The following is a 27,276-nucleotide window of genomic DNA, read 5'->3' as shown; positions in this document are numbered from 1 at the left end:
AAAAAACCTAAACATATAAAAAATGTTAACAGAACTAAGGAAGAAGTGTCAGGAACACGATTTCAGCAGTGAATACATCATTATTCAGACATAAAATTGATAAGGAACCAGTATTTTAACATAGTCAATGTGTTTGGACAAAATACCTGCTGTTTTCTATGGGAAGGTGGCCAGCGTCTTGTTAAGGGGGTTCTTCTTCTTGCTCAGGAGGGTATAAGTCACCTAAGAAACTAAAGTCTAGAATAATTAGTGAAGCACAAAAGACAAAGTTAGAACTATGTTTAAAGGATGGAGCACCTGATAGATCCAGTCCACACAGGAGCTGGTACTGGACAATTGAAAAATGGCCCCTGTGTTTATTTAAGAGGGTACATCAAAGGCAGGGATAAGGTTTCAGGAGTGGAGTTTCCTTCATGGTGTCTTGCAGTCAGCAAGTTGATTGGTATCTTGGCATGTCACACCCATCTCTGAGAGTCTGTGTGGCTGCAGCAGGTCACCCCATTTCCAGTGCTGTGTGGAACTTTTGGCAGGGCTCACAATGTGTCTGGGCAGTCAGACAGAGGAAATGTCCACTGGAAGTTCCCAGACACCATTTCTCCTGCCTGTTAGACTACAATGCTAATGTAGTTCACACACAGCCCACAGAAGGCTCTAGACAGTTTTCAGTTTTTGTAAGTTTGTTAAAACTAGTGCTTTGTTAGGCCGAGCATATTATCTATTCTGGAAAATGTTTTTGTGTGTACTTGAAAAGAATGTGCATTCTGCTGTTTTTAAAATAAATGTTCTGTATAAGTTTGTAATGTTCTATGTATGTATTGATGTATATTGCTGTTATTTTTATAGTGTTCCAGCCACAAGAATTATGAATCAAATAAATCTTTTTTTATACGTTATTCAGTGTCAGGTATTTTGTTATAGAACACAAAATATACTGAGGCACAATGCATTAATAGAATGAAGTACAAAAATTATATGATTACAAAGGCACACTCATATGTTGCTGGTGGGACTGCAAATTGGTGCAGCCGATATGGAAAGCAGTATGGAGATTCCTTGGAATACTGGGAATGGAACCACCATTTGACCCAGCTGTCCCTCTCCTGGGTTTATACCCAAAAGACTTAAAAACAGCATACTACAGGGACACAAACATATCTATGTTTATAGCAGCACAATTCACAATATCTAAACTGTGGAGCCAGCCTAGATGCCCTTCAGTGAATGAATGGATAAAAAAAAATGTGGCATATATACACAATGGAATTTTACCCAGCAATAAAAGAGAGTAAAATCATGGCATTTGCAGGTAAATGGATGCAGCTGGAGAAGATAATGCTAAGTGAAGTTAATCAATCCCCCATAAAACAAATGCTGAATGTTTTCTCTGATATAAGGAGGCTCACTCATAGTGGGGTGGGGAGGGGGAGCATGAGAGGAATAGATGAATTCTAGATAGGGCAGAGGGGTGGGAGGGAAAAGGAAGGGTCAGGGGATTAGCATGGATGGTGGAATGTGATAGACATCACTATCCAAAGCACATTTATGAAGACACAAATTGGTATCAACATACTTTATATACAACCAGAGATAAGAAAAATTTTGCTGTATGTGTGAAATAAAAATTGTGATGCATTCCACTGTCATTCATTTTTAAAATAATCAATAAAATAAATAAATAAATAATGTGATTATTTGAATTATATGATTATCTCCTGTATGGAATATAAAAAAATAGAAGTCAATTTAGCAATGAGTAGAATGGTGGTTTCCAGGGTCTGGGAAGTGGGGGGAATAGGAGATGTGGGTCAAGGGGTACAAAGTTTCAATTTGTAGGATGAATAAATTGTGATTATAATTAATAGTACTTCATTGTACATATAAAATTTGCTAGCCAGTAGATCTTACCAATCCCTACACTCAAATGATAATGGTGTGAGATGATAGTTATTTAATTAGCTTGGTTGTGGTAATCATTTCACAACACATATGCACATCAAAGCATTGTCTACTATATACATATATATATTTGTAAATATATATATATATATGTAAATTATGCATTTATTTAAAAAGTGGGAAAGCTTGGAATGGTGAAGCACACTTGCAATCCCCCTACCCAAATAAAAGGGCTGGGGATGTGGTTTGGTGATTAAGCACCCCTGGGTTCAATCCCTGATACCAAAAAAAAAGGGGGGGGGGGAATGCAATGTAATGTGTTTAGAAAACAAATGTATCAGAGTGACCAGCACCCTGACAGAAGAGTTCCCTGTCTGGGTGTGAGCTGCCTGGAAAAATAAAAAGTCTGAAATAATCAATAAGAAATAAAGACAGATTCAGAAATTATATATAAAAAGCAGAGCATCTGGTGGGTCTTCCAATTCCTCTCAACAACTGAAAAAGGCCTGGATTCTTTATATAATGGGGAGTACATTAAAGGCAGGAATAAGGTTTCAATGGGAGTAGTCTTGTTTCAGTGCTGCTTCTGGGTGTGGCAGGGGTCTTGCAGTAAACAGGTTGATTGACTTTTGGCAAATGACACCCATCTACAGGAGGTATCTGGCTCCAGTGGGTCACTCCCATCTCTGGTGCTGTTAGAACTTGAGCAGTGACCTAGGCAGGGGGCCGCGTGAATCAGGCATTCTTGAACCAGTGGATTCCTACTGGGAGTTCCCAATACCAGGCTTCCCTGCCTAATGGCATCAACCTTGCTCAGTTTACCCACAGTTCATAGATGACTTCCAGAAAAATGTATTTCATCTTACAGGCACAGAACTCATGCAGAGGTTTCCTTTTTTTTTTTTAAAAATCATTTGTAGCGTTCTCAATTTTTTGAGGACATGCAGTTAAAATCTCATCTAATATTTTTATTTCTTCCCATGTGAGTTGCCTAAAAGCACACCTGAATTAGGGATGGGTACAGATTGTTCTCCCTAGAGGTATATTTTAACAAAAAATGTCTTTGTCTTTCTATGCCCTACTCAAAGAATGACATAACTCTGAAGTTTTAGATTTATTTTCTATTGATACATGTAATAATACATAATAATGGGATTTTTTTCTGTATTTGTACATGCACGTAACATAATTTGATCAATTTCCCCAGGACCTCCAATTTCCTTCCCTCCTCTTTCCCTTACTCTACTATACTGGTCTCTCTTTATAGTCATGAGATTCCCTCTCTTCCCCTTCCCGTTTTTTCTTTCTAGAGAAAATATGAGAAAAAAAAATACAACCTTTGACTTTCTAAGTCTGGTTTACTTCATTTAATATAATGCTCTCAAGTTCATCTATTTCCCTAAAAGTGACATAACTTTGTTTTTGCTAAATAAAATTCCACTGCATTATGTGTGTGTGTGTGTGTGTACTTTTCTTTATCAATTTATATGCTGATGGACACCTAAGCTGGCTTCATAATTGGTCCATTGTGAACTGTCTTGCTATAATTGTGGGATATACATAAATCACTATAGTATGCTAATTTTAATTTCTTTGAATAAATACTGAAGAATGGTATAGCTGAGTCATATGGTGGTTTCATTCCCAGTCTTTTGAGGAAAATCCATATTGATTTCCATAATGGTTGTACTAATTTACAATCCCACTAACAGTGTATATGTGTTTCTTTTTCCCAAAATTCTCATTAGCAGATCTTATTTTTATTCCTGATGACTCTGCCTTTCTAACTGAATTGAGATGAACTCTCAATGTAGTTGATTTGCATTTCTCTAATTACTAAAGATGTACATTTTTTTCATATATTTGTTGGACATTTGTAATTTTTTTTTTTTAATTTGAGAGGTATCTAATGTATTTGTCCATTTTTTGGTTGGGTTATTTATGAGTTTTTTTGTGATAAGTGGTTTTTTTTTTTTTTTGGTTCTTTATATATTCTGGATATTAATCCTCTGTTGGAATAGCAGCTGAACCTTATCATTGGCTGGAACCCAGGACTCAAACTCTTGCAGGATTCTCTCCATTTCTTTTCTTTATGTCTTCTCTCCTCCTCACTTGTCGTCTCCTAGTAACTGCTCCAGAGGTTCAATTGCTGATTCATCCCAAGCCTCATGACCTAAAGTTTCCACCAATGGTCCCAGTCCCAGCTGGTACAACGCAAGGGGAGCACTCTAGTTTGAACTTTCTTGGGTTAATCAGATTAAGCTGGGAAAGTGGGATCACCTCAGGGACTGGAGATCGCCAAGTAAACCACATTGGTACAGCATGTGTATGTTGGGGAAGCAAAAGGATGAGAACAGTGGAAATGGGGTGGGGTTTATCATAGGGTTACCCTAAAAATTCAAGTATGCTATTCCTAGAAAAGGGAGGTTTATAGGCAGACTAAAAAAATTCAAATGTACCTATAAGGCACTTCATTAGATGCTGGACAGAAAGATATTTTTGTAACTCTAGAAACATTTAGGGTGAACATTTATTTATTTATTTATTTTATGACCAGCATCATAAGACAGGTCAGTTGGTTCAGGAATTGACTTTCTTGCCCATGACAAAAAATATGCACCTACTCCATAGTCCTTCATTAGAAGTTTTAGACTCTAAATCCCTGGGGCCCAATGATAGCGTGGCTTTTGCTGATTCCCAGGAGATTTCCTGCAGCCCTAGGAGATTCCACTTTCTGCTATTAGCTGAGCAGAATGCTCTGGAGTTCTACTTCTCCTCTTTCTTGAGTCACAGAGATTCACAATCAGAAGGAACTATTATTAGAAAGTCCCAAGTGTCACGGAGGACTTTGACTTTCAAAAGTGCTATTTTTTGTAATTGCCCACTGTGAATCAGAAGCCACTGATTTGTCTTTTAAAGTTATTTAAATTTCATACCAACATCAATTCTTTAAATAAAATATAGCAACCAAGTTTAAAATACAATTTATTTTTCTAGAGGTAACTCTTTCAAGCAGAAGACAGATAATGGGGAAATACATATTTGGTTATCTTCTTATTTTTAAAAAATCAGCATCTATATTTTCAATACTATAGAAATGATGTAATTTCTCAGTTCCAACTCTGACATGTGTCAAATAAATTAAAATATGAATATCAAAGTATTTTAGGCTAAATAGAGATATTATACCAAAAGGAAATATCAAGTCATGTTTTGCTTTAAATTTAACTTAATGCCTAGTGTAGGTTCAATAAAAATATAAAAGCTAGGTTAAATGTAAGTGCATCACTTGAGAGGCAATACCAATTTCCACAAAGAAAGTTTTATTGCACAAAAATCATCTGGGAAAGAGTATTCTACATATATGAATTTCCTAGAAAATAATATTAAGCATTGTATAGGAAATGTTTCCAAATTTCTCATCTACTTCCTTGGCTTTTCTCATCAAGTTAGGGACTGGGTTCTATCCTCTTTAGGATACTTATGTGGGCACTGTTACAGACTCTACCTGTAAATGCCCCAGGCAACAGTGTTTTGAAAATGGCTGTGATTTTGTAACTTCTTCATTTGATATCCATTCCTTGCTTCTATCTATTGGTGTCTTTTGAAAATTGAAACAAACCAATAAACCAATTTTGTTACAATTATTTATTGAAAGTTTTGGAAAAAAATCACTGAGTGAGTATTAGAAGTACTGTGTATCAAAACATTTCAAGGAATGTGGATCAGATTATCAGATTGACAAGTATGTTGTGCAGAAATGAATTCACTAAAGGCCTAATCTATAATTGAGATATTATTGGGTTGTTTACTAAAGATGAATGGCTTCTTTGTTCCCTCAAGAGTGAAGGAATTAAAAAAAAAAAAACAGCAGTTAAACCAGAGGCAGAGTCCTGAGTTCTTAAAACACATCTAGGCACAAACCTAAGGTCCACAGAGCAATAGCATATTGCAATAGATGGTGTCTTAGAATGAAGAGGGAAGATTGAGAGTATAGACCTCTATCTGTTTCTAGCCCTATCCCAACTAGCATGACTTTGGGCAGAAATTTACCTTCTTGTTGACTCTATTCCTTTACATAAGAGAGAACAGCAGGTAAACTATAAACTCCCAGTTTATCTGAAAGCCATTAACTAACCCTATAAGGCACTAGATTACCAAGAGGACTCTATTCTAATAATTCATGATATATAAAGGTAATTAGGATCTAAAAAAAAAGGAAGGCTAAAAGTGCACTTAAGTTGTAAACGCCAAGTTTCTTATACACAAACATCTTTTTCATGATAAGGCTACGGCCCAAGAACATAGTTAGGATGCATCTGTGTCTCTCCTCTTCAACTTGATCCAGATGCCATTATTTGGCCGGAGTATCAATTCTCCTGACAAGCCAAGTTCTTCTCTTTTCTGGGTGGATTCTACCCAAAACTGCCTCAGGATACAGGAAAGAATGGTCTTTTCTTCCATCACAGCAAACTTTTGACCTTTAAATTAATATAAATACCATCATTTTAATGATATACAACTCTAATGTGAGAAATAAGAAGCCCTGTTAGAGAAATAAGCAACTTAATATTTTCATATAGGTCCTAAAAGAATCAGAATCACTTGAGATGCTTGTTAAAAAATGAAGATTTTCAAGTACCCCTTTCTACTCTCATCCAGTGTTATCAGTGGCAGCCCAGAGAATCTGAATTTTAGCAGTACAGAGGACCACATGTTCTATGTCCAGAGATGCACCCAATGGTGAATTGAAAATATTTGAAAAATAATTTCATCTTCACTGGAAGTGTACTGCTTTTCCTGTAACTATTCCCTAAAGCATACAGTATCTCAACTGCTTATACAGCATTTAGATTGTATTAGGTATTCAAGTAACCTAGACATGTTCTAAAGTATACAGGAGGATGTGTGTCAATTATAGGAAAATACTACACCATTTTGCACAAGGCACTTGCACACCTGTGGTTTTTGGTATCTGTAGGAAGTCCTGGAACTAATTCTTTAAGAAAATCTAGGGATGGCTACATCCCAGATGAATCCTGAACTCATTCAAGCTTAAGAATTACTACTCTGAACTGATTTTTATTGGTCCTTTAGTTTACTATGGAGTCACCAAATATGCTTCAGAGTCACTCATTTAAATCTGGCCTCATTTTACTAATGTCTGCATTTATATAAATGATAAAATGCTTTAGAGATACTAAAGCCAAGAGTGTTCATAATACCTGGTGATAGATACTCATTTCTGAAGTACTTAAACTAGTCACATAACAAGTATCTTTTGTTTGGTTTTGCAAAATAAAATTCTTAAAAGCAACAAACACAAAAACAAGGTTACACATAACCACTCATGTAGTTTTTCTACTGCAATAAATTATATTTACCTTTAATCCCACATCTATAACATTTTAAGACCCTACCTGGGGTGAGACGTTTATGCTTTATGTTATGTGCTGAATTGTGCTCTCCTTTAGAAGTCCTAATCTCAGTACATCAGACTGTGACTGTATTTGGAAATAGGTTCTTGTAAAGAGATCATTAATGTTAAGTGTGAACCTTAATCAGGTTAATTTAAAGTTAAAATGTGGTCATTAGAGTTGGCTGTTATACAATCTGACTTCAGAAGGATGAGAACATTGGCCCACAATAAACAAAAACCCATGGAGACATAGGGAGAAAGCCACCATCTACAAGCCAGAGGCAGGCCTGGGAAGAAACCAACCTCACTGACACCTTAGCCTCCAGAACTGTGGGAAAACATGTACCTGTTGCTTAAGCCAACCTGTGCTAATTTGTTATGGCATCCCTAGAAAACAAATATACTTTATGAGAGCATATTTGTTATATGCTTTGCAAATATGCTTTTGGAATACTTTAAAGCTATAATGTAAAATGGAGGAAAAAATAAACCAGGTTTTTTTTTTTTTTTTTTTTTTTTTTTTGCATCTGGGTAATGGCTCATCACAATTCAAAGTAATCCTGGTGAGAAACCTGCTTATCATGTGGGCCTGAAAAGTCACACCCAATTGTAAGGCTACAAACCTATACAGTTTCTGGGTCCAGCAGAGAAGGGGACATAGGAGTATGGATGGCGTCCTTGTGTGTTCTCAGGAAAGAACCGTTCTGGCTGGAATTCCTCAGGATCTGGGAAGTATTTGGGGTCTCTGTGCAATGCATAGGGAATGATGACCGCCTCGGTGCCTTTTGAAATCTTGTAACCAGCTGTCAAGAAGTAAGCAACCCATCATGAGACTGGAGCAAGACAGACATTCGATATGAAACACGCTCTCCCTACTGGTTCACTTCTAGAACACTTACCCACTTCACAATCTTCATTAAGTTTCCGGGCAAACAAAGGGACAGAGGGGAAAAGGCGAAGAGTCTCCTTAATAACACATTCCAGATACTTAAGTTTCTTCAGGTCTTCCAAGGTAGCAGGATGATCAGACTTCCCTGATTGAAGTAAGTGTATAAAACGCCAATGAAAGAACTGTCTGGACTTGGGGCAGAGGTGAGAGCATCGTAGAACACATGAATCAAACACCAAAGGTTAAATACCCTGAAGTAGAATTTCTAATATTATACATAATCAAAATACAATCAGATGACATGCTAAGTCAAAGAAACCAGACACTAAAGGTCACTTACTGCATAGTTCCATTTACAGAGTCACAGTGAATTAGTGGTTGTCAGGGGCTGAGGGTCAGGGGAACGAGGAGGGACTGCTTAATGGTATAGGGTTTCGTTTTGGGGTGCTAAAATACTTTAGAATTAGAGGTGACAGTCACAAAGCATTGTGAATATATTAAATGCCACTAAATTTTACATTTTAAAATTATTCATTCTATGTTATGTAATGTTGCCTTTCTTAAAAATATGACAAACGGAGTTGGTACTTGCAGCACAGTAACCAAAGATTATTTGCTCAAAAATATTACAATATTTTAGAAGGAAGGCATAATATGCAGAACACATGACAAACAGCAGAACATTCTAGTGACAACAATTGTTATATGAGATTAAAAAGCATTTGCAAAACTAGCAACGAGCTAGAAATTGTGGAGGATATAAACACTGAAACTCCTTCAAAATAATTGTGAGCTTTCAGAAGATCATATTTTCTCTCCTGAGGCACTCTAAAATTAAGTCAGTGTGGAAAAATGACTGCAGAAACGCAGCTAAAAAGTTTAGATTGTCTCCATTCTACAAGATGAAGCCATCCCTTGATATGACATTCTAGTCTTTCTACAATCTGAACACAAACCTTGTTTCCCAACCTCATCTCTCAATTCTACATTATACCAATATCCTGAAATTCTAGTTGTCCATCATTATTGGCTATTGTCCTCTAAGCCATAATCTTTTCCACTTCTGTGCTACTGTTCATCTAGTTCCTCCCTTTCTAGAATGCTTTTCTTTTCCAACCTTCTCTCTTTATTTTCTCTTCCTCAATTCTGTTCTCTAGAAAAATGTGTCAGACCATGTGGTTGGTTGGCTAATCCAACTTTTTTTTCCTTTTCACCTTCTAGCTATGGAGAACCATGTGATACATGATTTAAATAAGAATAAGAATGATGGTAGCCCCTTATGGCAGACCAATAATGGCTCCCCAAAATATTTAGGTAGGTCCTGATCACTGAAACCAATAAATGTTACCTTATTTGAAAAAATGGGTCTTTGCAAATATGATTAAATCTAGGATCTTAAAATGCAAAGGTTGTCTTGGATTATCCAGGAGGGCCCTGAATGCCATCACAAATTTCCTTACAAGATACACACACACACACACACACACACACACACACACAGAGAGACGGGGAGAGAGAGAGAGAGAGAGAGAGAGAGAGAGAGAGAGAGAGAGAGAGAGACGGAGGGGCTATGTGAAGACAGAGGAAGAAGTTCAAGTGATAAGCCCATAAGTCAAGGAATGCTGGCAGATGCCACAAGTTTAAGAGTCAAGAAATTGATTTTTCCAGAAGGAGTTCAGTTCTACCAACTCAGTGATAATAAGCTCAGTGATACTAATTTTGAACTTCTGGTGTCCAGAGCTGTGAGAGAATAAATTTCTGTTGTGTTGTGCCTCCCAGTTTGTGGATTTTTTTTTTAACAGTAGCAGCAGGAAATAAATACATCCTTCATCCCCACCTCCCCTATCTTCTTGCTCTGAAGACGGTAATGGTGCCTAGAAAAACAATCAGGTGACAAATGCCAAGATGGTAAGGATAAAAAAGAGAAAAGAGGAAGTCTGAGAACCTGGAACATCTCTCTTGGCATCATCCTGGGACTCTATCTGCAGATTGCTTGCTGTATAACAGAAATTTACCTCCTCTCAGCTTCACCCAGCTCTTCTCTCATCTGTGATCAGATAACAGTCCTAGGAAACAGCTTTCCTCTACCTTTATAATAACTTCACCTGCTCCTCTGTGCTTCCAAACATCACCTCTGCCCATTGCTCAAGGGCACAGCCCCGGCTCAAAGCTCTGTGTACATGTGTCTGACATATTAAGCAGTTAGACCCGGGAGGGCAATCACATCGATCTATGCATCCTCAGACTTAAGCTCAGTACAGTCACCTGCTAGGAGGTCGACAAATGCCTACAAGGGAATGGATGAAGCTTGCCAAGAAGGAAGATTCTGGAATGATCCTATACAGGAGCCTTTCTGCTTATGCCAATGTCCTTAGAGTAGGCACATCCTTAATGAGCAAGAATGACATTTGCTTCAGTGGACTTAGGACCCACGATAGAACTAGTGAAGGGGCCAAACATACCAAACACTTCATCCAGTTCATTGTCCACTTTTTTCTGGATTTCTGGATAACAACCCAATAGGTACAAGGACAAGTTTATTGCAGCTGCAGTTGTATCATGGCCCTATAAATGTAAATAAATAAAAAAAGGCTAAGAAAGCAGAGTTATGTTGAGAAGATCAGGAGTGTCTATACTAGCTCTTTTGAATTGTCTCTACATTTGACAGCTGTCGTGCAACTATGGAATATAAATTGTTTCTGTACAATATCTCACCTCACCGAGAAACAAATAAAACCATACCTTAAAAGTAGAGATTTAAGCTTAGAGATGGCATATTTATGCCTCAAGGTGTTGCATACTTTGTGGGAAGTGGCTGTCCTGTGCTATTAAGGGGACCAGTTGGAGCCACTCGAGAAAGCTAGTCCTTTTAAAGGGGAAAAGAAGTTTGACCTTACTAAGCCAACTTACCAGATCTGTACTTCTTTACCTTCCCCCATCGTGAGGGTGGCCTTACCTGCCAATAGTATCAGTGGGTATGTGTGGGTTCTGGGTAAAATTCTCTGCCTCAAGGAGGTGACAGATATCCTCATTTAATGCTAGCTGAGATTTAGGCAAAATATTAGTACTTTGCAGAAACTAATTAATCTTCACAAAAACTTTAGGAAATACTTATTACTACTATTCAGATTTTAGAGATTAAAAACTGACCAAAAAAAAAAAAGAAAGTCAAATAATTTCTCCAGGACCAGATAGCTTGGTAGAAGGTAGAAGTAGGAACTGATCCCCACTCCCAGAATGCCTGAAGACAAAGGAGAGGCCACATTATCCTCCTCTACAAGTGCGAAATGGCCTGGAGTGGCTTGTGATCAGGAGAAGTCACCATCATAGATAGCCTCATTTCTGTCCACTCAGTGTTTTAGGCATGTGGCTCTGATCCTCATCTCACTCGGACATTTTTATGTGCAAAATCAGTAAGCTCATCAAAAAATGTACTAAAAAATCAGAAACTGTAATATAACTCTAGAGCAAAACTTTTAGGACAAAAAGAGAAATTTTCCTTCATATATGATCTTACTTTTTCATTTTTCCTATAATACACAGTGCTCATTGTATTGTTTCCTTCTCTGGGGGAAAAAACACCTCAAATACTTGTTTTATAAAACAGCTCCCACATTTAATTGTTTGAGGCTTATTCTGCAAGTCTTAAAATATACAGTCTACAAGTTTCTGATATTAATGCCTAATTGCATTTTCTTAAACTTATAGTTCCTTTATAGAACCTACCCTGAACCACAGAGATCATTTCATTCAGTTGGCTACTGAGTCACATAGAGAAGTAGTCTTGCCAAATATTTTTTAAAATAGCTTTTCTGGGATTTGTGAGTAAAATCTGGTCTGAATGTGTAGGAGAAGTCTGCTGAGATTCCTAGTGCAAGATGAGGCAAGAGTTTATTGAAGCACATTAGTGAAAGAGGGGAGGGGCTGGCACCTTAATAACTAATGGTTAGAACCTGGGGCATAAAAGGCATGGTGTTTATTGTCTGCATTCCCCGCATGGAGGGAGTCACAATATTCCACATGGTGTGCCTCTGACTCAAAGCAAAGAAAAAAAGAATAAGAATTTTGAAGAATGTTTGAGCTAAAAGAAAGAGATCATTAGGCTGGTTATTTTCATATGTGTACGTGTGTGTGTGTGAATGAGTGGCTGTGTGCATGGATGTGTGTGTGTGTGTGTGTGCGCGCGCGCACATGTGCACATGGGCAGGATGGAGGTGTAAGGTGCCTCCACTTCAACATCAGATAATAACAGCCAATATCTGCTTCATGCTTCCTATGTGCCAAGCATGGCTCCTTGGAACACGTTCAAAAATCTAATCATCATAACTCTTCCATGAGGCCAAGGCACAGAAGGGCTAGGCCAGGTGACAAGGCCACACTAATACAAGTAAAAACTGGGCTATGGCCCCAGAGTCCACATACTTAATTTCTTTCTCTCTGTCTTCCTTTTCAGTTAATTTAGATGTCCACCTTCTGCTTTAGATTTCTTTTCAATAAAGTGCACTCTTTTTTAAAAAATATTTATTTTTTAGTTTTAGGTGGACACAATATCTTTATTTTACATTTATGTGGTTCTGAGGATTGAACCTAGTACCTCATGCATGCTAGGCGAGCACTCTACCACTGAGATACAACCCTAGCCCTAAAGTGCACTCTTAAAAAAAAAAAAAAAAGAAGAAGTTTAAAACCACTGATTCAGTTCATCTCTCTTTAGCACATAGAGAAATTGTGATTGAGATCAGGAAGCACTAAAACCATTTCACTTGCTAATCAGTGTAGTGGTAGAACTAGAACTCAATTCTCTGATCCTGAACATCACTTTCTTCTATTGTGTTGTAGAACTTTACAAAAAGATTGCACGACACCATCCTATTTGTCTATTTTTGCTTTTCTTATTGTAGGGAATCATCTCCAAAGAAATTACTAGCTTTCCTACTGTCTTTTTCTTCTAGTAATTTTAATTTCACATACTACATTTACATCCTTTATCATTTTGAGTTAATTCTTATATAAAGGGTGATATAAGGGTCCATTTTAACTCTTCTGAATGTGGATCTCTAGTTTTCCCATCACCATTTATTGAAACTCTCCCCACTGTGAATTCTAGGCACTTGGTCAAAAATCAGTTGGTTATAAATACATGGATTTATTTCTGGGTTCTCCATTCTGTTCCACTGGTCTTAATGTCTGTTTTTATGCCAGTATCATGCTATATTGATGTCGTGATATATTTTGAAATCAGGTAGTATGATGTTTCCAGCTTTGTTCTTTTTGCTCAAGATCGCTTTAGTATTTTAGGGTATTTTGGGATTCCATGAGAATTTTAGAACTCAGTATTTTATTTATTTGGAAAATGTCACTGGCATGTTTACAGGAATCACATTGAATCTATAGGCTGTACAACTGAAGTGTCCATCAACTAGAATATTCTTCAGTTTTTAGAAAAGAAGAAAATTCTGCCATTTGTGGCAATATGGATAAATCTAGAAAATATTAGACTAAGTTAAATAGGCCAGGACAGAATGACAAATATTGCATGATCTCATTAATATGTGGGACCTCAACCAGTTGAACTCATGGAGATAAAGACTAGAAGGGTGGTGGCTCAAGGCTGTCTGGGAAGTGAAAGGGGAAAGCAGAGATGTTGGTCAAAGGATATAAAGTCTCAGCTAGTCAAGAGGAACAACTTCTGGTGATCTGTTGTACAGCTTGGTGACCACAGTTAATAACAATGGATTGTATATTTCAAAATTGCTGAAAGAGTGAATATAAATTATTCTAACCACAAAGGAACGATAAGGAAGTGAGGTAATGGATCCTTTAACCTGGTTTGATCATGCCACATTGCAAACATGTATCCAAACATCACCACATTGTACCCAATAAATATACAAAATTATTATTTGTCAATTAAAAATAAAATTAAATTTTTAAAAAGAATGCACAAGCCAAGTGCATTGGCATGCACCTGTAATCCCAGCGGCTCAGGAGGCTGAGGCAGGAGGATGACAAGTTCAAAGCCAGCCTCAGCAATGGCAAAGTGCTAAGCAACTCAGTGAGACCCTGTCTCTAAATAAAATACAAAATAGGGCTGGGGATGTGGCTCAGTGGTTGAGTGCCCCTGAGTTCAATCCCCTGCCCCCCACCAAATGAAAAGAATTCACAAGTATTGGCATTCAGATGGCTGTAGCAGAGCAGCCAGTACAATGCTTAGCATTGAGTCACCAAAAACTTGGATGCATTCTACTGTCCTCCCTTTGGAGAGTGTTACCATTTAAAAAAATTTTTTTTGCTTATCTTTATTGCAATGCACATATAGAAAGTTTTACTCTTTGTAAATTTAATATAACATTTTAAACTATTTTGTAAAAAGTACTGTTTAAAAATATATGAAGACCAGAAACCTCTTAAGCATTGCAAATTGGTGCAGATCTCCAAGGAAGGACTCTTTCTACTCTTTGGTTAAGTAGCCATTGTGGTAGCTAAGTGCTCGTTTGTTAGAACTTTAAAAGGAGGTACTGAGGAAGTGAACTTGTGGATTTGGAAGCATGAAGTAATATAGAGAACTGAGAACTAAATTTCTGGTGGCTCTTCTTCTTGGGAAAGTCTGGCAGACCTTAGGTTTTCTTAAGAAAAGAATGTCTCTACTGTGGTATCTACCATGACATTAAAAACTTGTTCTGAACAAGGAAGTTGGCCTGGTACTCAATCAGGTTCTTCAATTCTGTAATTTCTGATGATAATGTAATCTTTTTGGTTATATGGAATTATTTTAACATTGATTCCTTTCTTAAAAATTATTCTAAAGACTCTGAAAAATAACTGGAATTTATTTGTTTTTTGTTTTTGTCTTACGAGGGATGGAACCTAGGGCCTAGTGCAGGTTTAGGCACTGAACTATACCCTGAGTTCTGGAATGTTAATGATACCTGAAAATAACCTGAGGATATAAAGTACCTCAAACATGAAGGTGTCAACTTCTTCTCGAATATCTTCCTGACTTAGCTTGTTCCCTTCGTCATCAGTCACACTTAAAAGCAAGTCAAGAAAAGCCTTGCGTTTATTTTTGGAGGGGACAGCACCTCTACATTCTCCAACTTCCTTCATTTTCTTGGTCCGTTCAGCAATGACCTATGTAATTTAAACATCAATCACCGGCTTTAGTTTAGACTTTGATAAGGTCTCATGACACATTTTTCTATGAAAATATGCTAGCCTCTCTAAATTAATTTTTAAAAATCTTTCCTGTTTTTTTCCCATTTCTATGAAAACTTAGGCCTTTATTAAAATACATTAAAGCCCCTTGCTAACATTTGGGCATTGTTGAGTAAAACTATTAAGAACAAATTTAATGTCAGACAAATTCATAATTTTCAAGTGCTGTTTTTATAATCTATCATGGGAATAATCATATTCTACTTAATAGTACCCGAGAACTTGAATAAGCTAATGAGAAAAAGTTTAAGTAGCAGAGAACACGCAATCATTATATTATAGATCACTCTCAATTACATATGTTGGGAGAAAAGTAACAGCAGGCTGATTAGGCAATTCACCCTGCAAGTTTGCTACTACTTATGCCTAGAATGTTCTTTCTTTGTATGCCCACATGGCTAGCTCTTTCTCTTCTCTCCAGTCTCTGCTCACTGTCATATCAGAGAGATATTTCCCCTTCACTGCTACCCCATCCCTACCGCTCTGTTTTCCCAACCTTTTTTTATTTTTCTCCAATTCACTTACAGCCTAACATCATAACATACTAACTGTTCAGATTCCTTCTCCTCCAACTTAAACACCACTGTTCATGGGGTATCGCATTTGTCTTTGTTCATTGGTAGATTTCCAAATTCTAGAACACTTTCTGGCATTTGAAGAATGTTCATTAGATGTTTGTTGAATGAATAAAAGAATTAAAGTTCACACATTGACTTTCATTACACATTTGAACTTTCCTTCCCAATCAGGCAATTGAACAAACCTGCTCCTAAATGGCTTGAATGAGTACATTCTAAGCTTCTTAAGGGAAAAATACCACAAAATATTTATTGTGGAACTCATAGCCTAGATCTTAGTATGCAATTATATATATATATTATGTCTCATGTCTCATATACATGATATTGTCCATCCAGTTTAGAATTCATGAATTATTGATATTGGTATTAATGAATGAAATTTAAGTAAAAGTATAATTATAAAATACAACCTATTTACTATTACACTATACTGTGGCCAACTGAGAGCAACATTTCACTCATTTAACATCCATCAATTGATTTATTATTAATAATTTATGATTATTAATAATCTATTGGTGGCAGGGTTTTCCTCAGCATAAGGAAGCAAATCTAATATAATTTAACCAAAATTTACAGCAAAGGAAGAAAATATTAAAATTAATAGTCTTCAGTAAATTCAAAGTTGAACATATATTTTCAAATAAATCTTGATTTTTCATAAACACTTGTGTGACACAAAGACTGACATCCTACATTCAAAACAAAATCCTTTTCTTCTGCTTTTTTTTTAATTGAAAATAAAATAGTAGAAACTGGTTAATTTTAGTTTTTTTCACAAAATTAAATGCTTTGAATGTCCTTTATTTTTGAAAACTACCACCAAACATTTCCCAGAAGACTCTTGTATAAAGATCTTTGCCTCTTTATGTTTTTACAAAATATTCTGTTTGTTATTGCCCATATTCATGTTTTGTAATTATTTGTTATATTGTTTTCTACCCTACTGGATAATCTGTGTTATGGTAGAGGACATACATGTCTTATTCATCAGTCTGTTTCCCACCTTTGGAATCGTGTTTGATACTTAGTAAGTACCTAATTAGTATTAGTATTCACATAATTTAAACTTAATTTAACTAGAATTATATTTATATAATTTAAATGTAATCATACTGACCAATTTTTTTACATTATTGTTCAATTTGACTTTTATTTTATGAGACTTAGGTTCCATGGTCCTACGTCTATCTTTTGTTACACTAACAAAAGATAAAAATCATGGTCTTAAAAAGTTCTGGAAATGGATAATGGTGATGGCTGAGTGACATTGTGGATGCCCTTGATTGCCACTGAATTCCACACTTATAAGGGTTATAATGGTGAATTTTATGTTATGTGTATTTTACCACAATAAAACAAATGACTTACATTGTTGGTAAAGGTGTGTAGGATCTTAAGGCCCCTTTTGTGTTCCCATCCTTCTCTAAACAAAAAGTACCAAAGATCAAGCCAAAGCCACGGCATCTTCATTCTCCGATGTACCATATCACTCATCCTATAAATAGGATGAAAACATATCTCTTATACCAGAAATGTCTGTTTCTTGAGCTCCGACTTGGTGCCTGATTTTGGTAAAGGTAGTACCTGGGAATGGTGCTGATTAGTCATTGATGCTCATTAGTCATGTTTAGCGCCATGCTAAACAATGAAGAAATGGGGCTATTACACGTATTGATGAGGCTTTAAAAAAATTAGATTTAAAGAGGAATGAAGAACCCACTACAAAACACCCTTGTGGATAGTCTGTGGTCTCTGCTTTTATTTCTCCAGGGTGAGTTCTCAACTTGCCAAGGCCAGCGGGGGCTTAGGTACTAAAGGTTGAGATGAAATCTGCTTCTATTTAAGGTCCACCTATTCATTTAATCAGTCCTCATGACAAAAAAAAAAAAAAAAGAAAAGAAAAGAAAGAAAGAAAGAAAAAGAAAATGACTGCCTCTTCTATAAGAAAGTGCTCATTAAATAACTGTCACATGGTTGTCCCAAGCAGCTCTCTCCTTTCCAGTGATAAAGCACAAGAAGCCCTCCATGTTCTCTCCTTCAGGATGGGCTTAGACTCCATTCCTTCAGAGAGGCCTTCCAAGGCCAATCTGTAGGACACATTGATTTTTCCTTTCAAATATCAGCTTGATCTTTTCTTCCTAACCAATAGTACAGTCTGTTAGTTTATAGTGGTTCAATGTCTGTCTCCGATGCTATGCTGTTCTGTGTACCATTATAAAACCAGTTAGAACTTTGTGCATTGACTGGCAGACTTTAGATGTTCAGTAGATATTTGTTAAAATGAAGGGAAATGAGCAGTTGACTTCAAGACAGGATACACCAAATCGTTCCTGATTCTGCCTCTTAGTAACTGAAATATTGCAAGCAATTTTAAAGTAAAATAGTTGGTTACAATTACAAAAGCAGTTACTACTTAAGACAGAAAATAGGGGAAAGGAAAATAATACCAAAACCCAAATGCAATAGAGTGAGAATTCCATACACAGAATAAGGGTAACCACGGCTGGCACATTGGTATAGGTTCTTCTCATTTTTTTTTCTTATAATTATTTTGTGGTCGTGGTTGTCATAGTACACAAATTGTTTAGATCTGTCTTTTATCACTTAGCATCTTAGTGTAACTATTGTAATGTAAATTATAATGTATAGCATAATACCAGTATATTAGGAAGCAGTCATTTAAAATTATTGCATAATCTAGATATTCCAAAGTTTACATTAACATTCCTTTAAGCTAAAATACATGCTTAAATTTTAGCTTAACATCTCATTGTAAAACAACAAAAAAGATGCAAGACAGAAATTACTAGCAATAATTTTGAGTCCCAAATCAATAATAATTTAAAAAATAATTGAAAGAATTGCATTTACCTATAGACTGCACGGACATACTCAGAATCATCATTGCTTTGAGCACCGATATTCTTCCCCATAGCTGTTTCTATAAAATATGGATGAGAAGCAAACATTCAGCTCATATATACATCTTGGGTTTATTTTGCAATGGCAGACACTAAAAAGAACAAAAATCTATTCTTTTCTTCTACATTTCAGTATCGTTCTTCTTTGCTTGCTCTTCCTGTATCATTGCTTCTTCTACTTTCTACTTTTGGCCTTCCTGGCAATTTGCTCTGTGACTGCTGTGCCCACTACCATAGGAGTGGTTGTTCTCTGTTAGGCAGATGATTTATCAGTAGCACCACCCTGAAGAATTCCTGTCCTTTCCAATCCCCTCATTTATCTTCTCAAAAAAGTGTTATTTTCTATTTGATCAGTTTCATCTTTACATTATAACTTTAAATACAAATCAATCAGACTTACCACAGATTATATCTAAGGCACAGAGAGTGATGTAAAAAAAGCAGTTAAATGCTTCTTGGTTAACGTGTTTTTCAAGTTTATTAACCAATATATTTGCTTGCTCATTCATGATATCTAAGAATTCATCCAGAATTGTGAAATGGAAGGTGGGTGTTAACATTTTTCTCCTGGAGCGCCATTTGTTTCCAGTACTAGAAATACAATACGTGATTAACAAATAAGAGAGGAGTAATATCCAAAACCAATAGAGCATGAATATAACCAAGTCAACAAAATTCTGAAACAGCTTCATCTACAGATTCTCAAATGCTTTGGTCAGAATGATAAAGACAAACACATATAATAATCACGTAGTTACAAAATATAGATATGTTGGTCATTATTCTATAATACTAAGAGTTAATTTATTATTCATTAAATAGAAAAATTTAGTAATTTTCCTCCATTTCTAAATTCTGAGATTCTAAGATGAAGAATTTTTTTCTTCCTCCTTCAATATCTTAGTTTTCTATTGTTCACATGCTCCATGGCTCTATCTTGATTTCTACTGTGTTTGAATTCTCTTGCTAGGCCAGCCTGAAGAGGATGGAGTCAGAAATAAGACTCTGGATGCCAGGTCAAGATCAAGGTCACTGTGCTCAAGGTACTTTTCTAGGGCTGCTTGCCTTTTCCACTGGCTTTTCAAGATTTCCCTGTACCAGACACTCCTCTTCGTGCTCCACTATAATATTAGGAACTCCTAATAATTCTTCTACTGGTGATACCCACCATGGAATACCATGACTGAGATCACCATACACCATAAACTTGTGCCAGTTAAGGGCCCACTGTTAGCTGGGTCTTTCCTTCCAGATTCTCTCCCTTTCTGAGAACAGTCTTGCTACAGAAAAACAAACAAAACAAAGATAAAAATAAAAACCAAAATATAACTAAAATACTTTAGAAATTTAGTCAATTACTAAAATAACAACTTATACATAGAAGTAACTATTTCTACCACAGAACTTTACAAATTTATACTGACTTACCTTGTAAGAAGTCCAAGGCCAAGCCATGGCTCTAGGAACTTGTACACATAGGATTTGTCAATTTGCTTTGAACATGTTAAAATTACCTTAGGGAGAGAAAAAATATTTGAGAGATATATTGGCATCAAAATAACTGCAATTATAGAAATACCCGGCTTGAACACAACTACTTTTTAAGGCAATATTAATAATTTTTATCTTTTCTTATCTTCATTTTCATTTCTGTGCCTCTAAGAAATCTAATTAGAGTTTTGAACATGTAACTATCATTCAGACTTATAAAAACTCTAGCCTTCTGTACACTTTCCAAAAAAAGAAGATCAAATATATTGAGACCTGATAACAAATATGCACAGATACATTGCTCTTTACACTCAGTTAAATGAAATTTAAGTATACATTTATTACATTTATTCTGATGATATTTCCACACTATAAAATATGCAGAGAAATGTCTGTTTTATTTACCACACACCCACCTCCACATTTTCTGCATTATAAAGGGCCACCATTGGCACTGGGCCTATCCACAGCTTCAGTAGTGGCAGGTGACGGTATTCTTCAGTGTACTGAGTTAGCTGCTGAAAAAATTCTGAGAGGAAAATATTTGATTTTAAATTCAATCAAGACAAGAATTTTCATAGTATTGTACAAATGTTAGTAATTTTGATAAATGCACTAGTTATGTAATTTGATACCATTAAAGGAAGCTGAAAAGAGGGCAGACATGAATGCTCTTTACTATTTTCACAACTTTCTGTAGGTCTAAAATTATCTTGAAACAATATTTGCCACTGCAAATAATATAATGACGTTAGCTCTTATAGGATAATTATGTGCCAAAATGTGCACTTTTTAAAAATCACTGCTCAGGGTCACAGAGCTAGTAACTGGTGGAACCTGGCTTTGTACCATGACTTCAGAACTTGAGATCTTAACCATTATACCACACTGCTTTGAAATGCCTGGTGGATAATATATAGTTGTTGAAGTTGCTGTGAAAAGGGCTGGGTCAAATCACCAGTGTCAAAACATCCTGCTTCATGCTATTATACTGCCTGTCTTCATCTGGTCTGACAGAAGGGTCAGGGAAGTTTGAGGCTTGAAGTTTGTGGCTTAAAGGTGTCAAGTTCAACAGCCAGGTGCAGCTCCACATACCCACCTCCAGGCATTGACATAAGGGATTGGGAAAGCATGAAATGAGAGTTTAGAGATCAACTAGAAGACGTTCGTTCTTCAAGGTGAGGTTACTGAGATCAGAATTCCCACATTAGCTACAGAATGAAAGGCGTAACCTCTTGTACAAGAGACAGTGTTCTTTAGAACAGAGACCATATCTTACAGTATTCTCATATCCCCAGCTTTGCTGATCTCGATACTGGGTGTAGAGCAGGACCTCAGTAAATGTTTAGTAGTTAAATAATTTGCTCTAAACAAGTTCTAGGTGGTGATCTAGAAATTTTAATCCTTAAAACAACTTTCAAATGCAGTTACTTTTACAGGTAAAATTAAATAAATAGATAAATAAATAAACACAACTCCTCTATTAAAAAGTTTTAAACAACTTCTTAAAGTAACTTGGTTACAAAGTTGGAAATTGAGCAACAGTTTTCTTGATGCCAAAAATCTAACACTTGATGATATAAAAAGTCCCTTTTGTGAATTGCAGTATATTGTTAGTCTCTTCACCCAGAAAGTCACTCCAAGGACAATTACTTCAAATAGTATATAATCAGTTCACGATTTATTTTAAAACTGTTCTTATTCGTTTAATTGTTAGAATCCTCCCCCAAATATGATGAGACCTCTTAAGTGTATCACTTTCCAGTGTAAAGTTGGAAAGGATAGTCTAGGTTTGGGTCATAAGCCCCAAAGACATAATACTGAGAGAAAAATATTTGATTTTAAGTTCAATCAAGACAAGAATTCCATAATGCCAAAGATTGAAATCCCCAAAGATCAAAATGCCTGAAAGCTGAAATCTCTGGTGTCTAAAATCCTAAAAATATAATTCTGGAAAAAACATATTATAAATTATTTTAAAAACATTTACTTACATTTTAAAAGGGGATTTTTATTTGAGAAATATATAACACAGGACAGAATTCTTCAGAGATCACTTTTCACAATAAAATAAGCAAAAATTGGGCTGGGGATGTGGCTCAAGCGGTAGTGCGCTCACCTGGCACGTGCGGGGCGCTGGGTTCGATGCTCAGCACCATATAAAAATAAAATAAAGATGTTGTATCCACCGAAAAATCAAAAATAAATATTAAAAAATTCTCTCTATCTCTTTAAAAAATGAGCAAAAATAACATTTTTATAATCAGAAACATGAAAATACATTAACATTACTCACATGGATATATTAACAATTAATAAGCAAATGAATTGTAATCATAAAGAAATAGGTCAAAGATAATACAATGATCTTGACATATCATATATTTGATTCAAATGGGGTATGGATTCTTATTTTTCCATGTGGAAATATTTTAATAGAAAGTATTCCAAAAAATGATATTTAACTATGTTAGTGTAATTGTGCTCAATTGACAACTGGAAATATGGCCATGTATTGTTAAGTTTGTTGTGTATTTCTGATAAAAATAAAGAAATATATGAAAATTTAGAAAATTAAGAAAAATAAAAGCTAATTGCTTCCCCCCCCCAAAAAAAAGAAATAGGTCAAAAAATGAAATCCATAAACAAATATAACACATATCACTAGGATTTATAACTGTGTACACTCAGTTTTATAACTTTTTTATCTACAGTTTTGTTTTTGTGTTGTGTGTGCTGGGGATCTAAGCCAGGTCCACGCAAGGCAAGCTCTCTAACACTGATACATCTCCAGCCCCAAGTGCTGGTATCTAAAATACCAAGGTAGACCACCCAAGTCTTGTGATGAGAAGGATCAAAAATCACAATGATGATGGGTCGCCACATACATATACAGTGACCAAAGAGTTGAGAGCTTGAGAAATTTTTTCTTTTACTAATGTAGATGTATAAAAAAGACATCTGTCATTTATTGAGGATGCTTCAATGATACATGATACTTACATACAATATCAATATCGTGCTAAGTCACTGTCAAATGTGCAATAAAAATGCATAACATGATATAGAACTGCAGTATTAGAAATGACGTGAAGGTGGAATACATAGCACACATAGCAAATTAGCCGGTGTGGAAGGGGTGGGGGCAGTGTGGGTGGAGAAATAGATGCTGCCCTATGTCATGGAATCCAAAGGCTGGGGAGCCTGGAGTTCTGACATCCAAGGCAGAAGAAGAAAATTTGGTCCTAGCTCTCAGAGAGATACCAGTTTGCCTTCCATATTTGTTCTTTCTGAGGCCATGATGGATTGGATGGTGCCTGACCCCGTTGAGTGAGTCTTCCCCATCCCAGACTTAACTTCAATCTTCTCTGACGACATCCCCCTACACACACACACACACACACACACACACACACAATAATGCTTCACCAGATATTCAGGCATGCATTTGACTAACATGATGCCATTATCCTGTGTACAACCCTTTCTGGATTCGACTTCCTACCCCTCTTAAGTAAACTATTTTTCAATGAGAATTTTGGTTTTTAGTTTTGACTTTCAGAATTTCAACATTTGGGATTTTACTATTTCAAGATTGTGATTTGGGGAATTTTAGGCTTTAGGGGATTTTAATCTTTTGAGATTTCAATATTTAGATTGTGACTTGGCAATTATGGTTGGCATCCGGGGCATCTGTATTTCTATGCAATTATATAAAATACTATAACGTCTCAGAATAGAGGGGGAAGTTAGCTCTGCCTTTAGTATTAATCCAGATGATTTCTATCAATGTGATTTTCATATATCTAAACATGTTGTTGAATTACTTGTAATATTACTCACTTTGACATTTGGTTATTATTTCTTCTGCCAGAAAATATTTTGGAAAGCACTCTCCCATAAGGCCTTATTTTATCTCTGTTAAGTTGAAATGACGTCATTATTTTTATTTGAGGAATCACAAGTGAAAATTAAGTAATCCTTCAAGCTTTGAAGTCAGTGCTCAGCCTGTAAAACAATTAATAATTAATCTGAAGAAGTGCTGGATTCTGGATGGGATCCATTTAAAATTACATCATTTTGGATCAATCTTTTCAGCTCTGGGTATCCTCAATTGTATACCCATGAGTCTCTATGGGAGATTGCAAATATCAGGTACTTTTGAGAGCTTTCTAACTTAAAGTGATTTCTTTTCCTATTAACAAAACATAAAGTATCATTTTTAAAGGATGATTTCAATTAAAAAATTCGCTCTTTAATAAATACAGCTTGCCATATAAATATGCCTGAAGGCCCCACCAGCAGAGCTTATTAACTGCTATTATGAAACCTTTTTAAATGTGAAGGTCAAGAAGGAATGAAAGTATGTAGTGGTCAAGTCATATGACGTCTGGGCGAGAGTAGGGGGGTACGTTTCAAATGAAACTCCAGTCCATTTTTTTTCCAAAGTGGGAGAAAAGGGAGAGCGGCACTTAAGTATTTGCCATGTTCCAGGGGAGTTTCCATCCTTAAAGCTTTAACAAGCCAAGACAGAAGAAAATACAGGGTTTTGAGATCTGAGTAGCTGATGTGGGGAGAAGAGAAGAGAAAAGCAGAAGGACATGAGTTTGAAAATAGTGCATTCTAGGCTATATGCAAAAGGTTCATTATGGGATGGGAGCGGGGGCATAAACAATTTGGGCAGGTGTCAAAGTCTGGATAGAATTGGGAATTCATTCTCCAGAGGGTGATTCTTCTTCTTTCTCCTACCTGCCAGCGCCACAGGTAGAAGGCTGGGTGGAGCTGATGTGCGGTGCCCGCATCTGGATCCAGTTGGGGTTCCTGCTGGGCAGGGCTTCAGGTGGAGGAAGGTGCGGGCCTCAAGGGCGCAATCCTTTACTCACCTCTCCCGTCAGGCTTCATCAATAGCGCGTGTCCCACGAAGGGGTAGGCGCGGGCGATGGTCGGGATGGGCCTCATCTGCTGCCATTTCCTCGCGTAGCTCGCCACCATCTGAAGGAGGTTAAGGATGAGGGTGGCGCCGGCCAGAGAGACCGCGCTGGCCGCGCCCCAGAACAGCAACTTCTGCCCGATGAGCCCCAGCCAGAGCCCGACCATCTCTGCAGCCTCCCTTTTCGCTCGGGGTTAGCGATGGGGATGGAGAGTCAGCGCGGGTGGGCCGTCGGGGCGGCCGGCGAAGTCCAGTCTAGAGTTCAAGTGCAGGGTGCGGGGAGGAGGAGGAGTTTCCCGACGGTGGGAGGCGGGGGCTGCGGGCGGCGGGGATGCGGTGCTTAGCAGAGAGGGCAGAGTAGTGCCCCGCGGGCTGGCTTCCTTCTTCTACCGCCGGAGGCTGATCAGGCCCAGCCTCCCGGAAGCACAGCAGCGGCCACCCCGGGCCCTGGGGACAGGGTTTCCAGCCTCCCAGGCGGAAAGAGAAAGCGCCGCAAGGGTTGTCACTGAGAGCTGCAGGAACCTACGTAAAGCACAGGTGCAAGCTGACTCTGGGGTGTTTTGAAGGTAGGTGAAGGCTCTTAGGGCCGAATGAGAAGAACATTTAGGACAGCCCCTGGATGGACCGGAGATCAGAACTCAGGTCGCCCCACCCAGGCGCCCCGGAGCCAACCAGCGAGGGCTGAGTTTGGGAGGATGGGACGAGGCTGCTGGGTGTAGGAGGGTTTTGCGTTCTTTCTAGCAGTCTGTTTCAAAACTGGAATAAAGACGCATCGGGGTTGAAACTCTCTTCTTGCGCAAGCCGCAGCGCTGCTGTGCTCTTGCGGGACTGGCTGCCGAGGGAGGAGGGTGCAATCCTGGCGTCTGCACGGGGTCATTCGGAGCAGCTAGCTTTATTTTCATCCACAGAGCTTTAGGGACACAGCCTTAGGGGAACGACCGTCAGTTTGTGTCACCTGACTGAGACACTGGAAAAGCTAAATGAGGTGGTGATCCAGATATTTGCCAAAATATCCTCCAGAGCAAGGATAAGCCAGAGCCTAAGGGAGGGGGGAAAGATAGGATGACCAGCCAAAGTTTGGGGAAGGACTCAGGGAAAGGAGCATTTGGAAAGGAAACAGCTGCTATGGAGCATACTCAAAATGGATCTAAGACCAAGCCCAAGGCAGGAAAAAGACAGTACAAGGAGATTCTAATTCTATTGAGGCTGTGACCACTGACTCCAGTTTCTCTCTCTTGTGCTTGCAGAGATGCCCTGTCCTGAAGGATGACTTTTCCTAGGCCCGGTACCAAGGGGCTAAGTATGACGTATCCTAGTAACAAGTCCCTAAGCACCAAGTGTAAAGGAAGATGAAATTGTGAGACTGTCCTGGACTCCTTTGCTTAATTATATTAGTTTTCTTATAGCTATTGTTGAGGTTATCCATAGCCTCCTAAGGGTCTCTGATATGAGGGGGAAAAGGCTTCTGTCCTGTTGTCCTGTTATCTTTTCTTTTCTTTTTTTTAAAGCTCCTCTGTATGTGCTGACATATAGAAAGTGATTTATAAAATATTAAGGGGGAAAAAACAGAACAAAGACCAAAAAAAAAAAAAAAAAAAAAAAGAACTGAATATATGATGTAAGGCTTCTCTGGGAGAAAAAGTAGTTTTTTTTTTTTGTTTTTTGTTTTTTTTGTCTTGTTTTTTCTTACAGCTAGACTGATGATTAAGGAAAGCACTGATCAACTCCTTGGAGTGAAAATGGAGAAAAGTAACTTACACTTTTAGTGTATTCACTTCTACACTCTCTAATTGCTTCAAGACTTCTTTAAAAACTCAATGCATTGAGCTGAGGCACAGCTCAGTGGTAGACTATTGGTTTAGCATGTGCAAGGCCCTAGATCAGATCCCTGGCACTGAAAAAAAAATCATTTATATTTAATATCTTTAAAT

General features: G+C 37.2%; 1 protein-coding gene across 4 annotated transcripts; it reads right to left on the bottom strand.

Moving 5' to 3' along the window:
* Positions 1–4,864: 4,864 nt before the first annotated feature.
* On the bottom strand, positions 4,865–25,984 carry LOC124075536 (cytochrome P450 4V2). Of its 4 annotated transcripts, none has more exons than XM_046418971.2 (12): positions 25,872–25,984; positions 25,299–25,407; positions 20,832–20,944; positions 20,353–20,438; positions 19,325–19,515; positions 18,875–18,944; positions 17,372–17,498; positions 15,162–15,335; positions 10,667–10,769; positions 8,215–8,349; positions 7,939–8,118; positions 4,865–6,377 (listed from the first exon to the last, which is right to left on the bottom strand). In XM_046418971.2, the coding sequence occupies exons 2-12, from the start codon at positions 25,405–25,407 to the stop codon at positions 6,205–6,207; spliced, it is 1,461 nt and encodes a 486-aa protein (XP_046274927.1). In that variant the 5' UTR covers positions 25,872–25,984; the 3' UTR covers positions 4,865–6,204. The 4 variants fall into 4 exon arrangements, with proteins under 4 accessions (XP_046274927.1, XP_046274929.1, XP_046274930.1 ...); XM_046418973.2 differs by lacking the exon at positions 25,872–25,984 and adding an exon at positions 24,259–24,423 and having other exon boundaries at positions 25,299–25,418; XM_046418974.2 differs by lacking the exons at positions 25,299–25,407; positions 25,872–25,984 and adding exons at positions 24,259–24,423; positions 25,165–25,292.
* Between the last annotated feature and the right edge of the window lie 1,292 nt (positions 25,985–27,276).

Source organism: Marmota monax, unplaced genomic scaffold, assembly GCF_021218885.2.
Source record: "Marmota monax isolate L192 unplaced genomic scaffold, Marmota_monax_Labrador192_F-V1.1 WCK01_AAM20220418_F8-fsc00345, whole genome shotgun sequence".
Lineage (NCBI taxonomy): Eukaryota > Metazoa > Chordata > Mammalia > Rodentia > Sciuridae > Marmota > Marmota monax.
Note: the sequence above shows the minus strand (reverse complement) of the source record. Positions and strands in the feature narration are given on the sequence as shown.

Excerpts from the sequence above, each read along its gene's own strand:
- LOC124075536 (XM_046418970.2), bottom strand. The coding sequence starts at position 25,512 with ATGGTCGGGCTCTGGCTGGGGCTCATCGGGCAGAAGTTGCTGTTCTGG. Across the intron at positions 10,770-15,161 it reads TTGACACCTTCATGTTTGAG|GGCCATGATACAACTGCAGC; the intron begins GTACTTTATATC and ends TTACATTTATAG. Across the intron at positions 8,119-8,214 it reads TAATGAAGATTGTGAAGTGG|CTGGTTACAAGATTTCAAAA; the intron begins GTAAGTGTTCTA and ends ACTTCTTGACAG.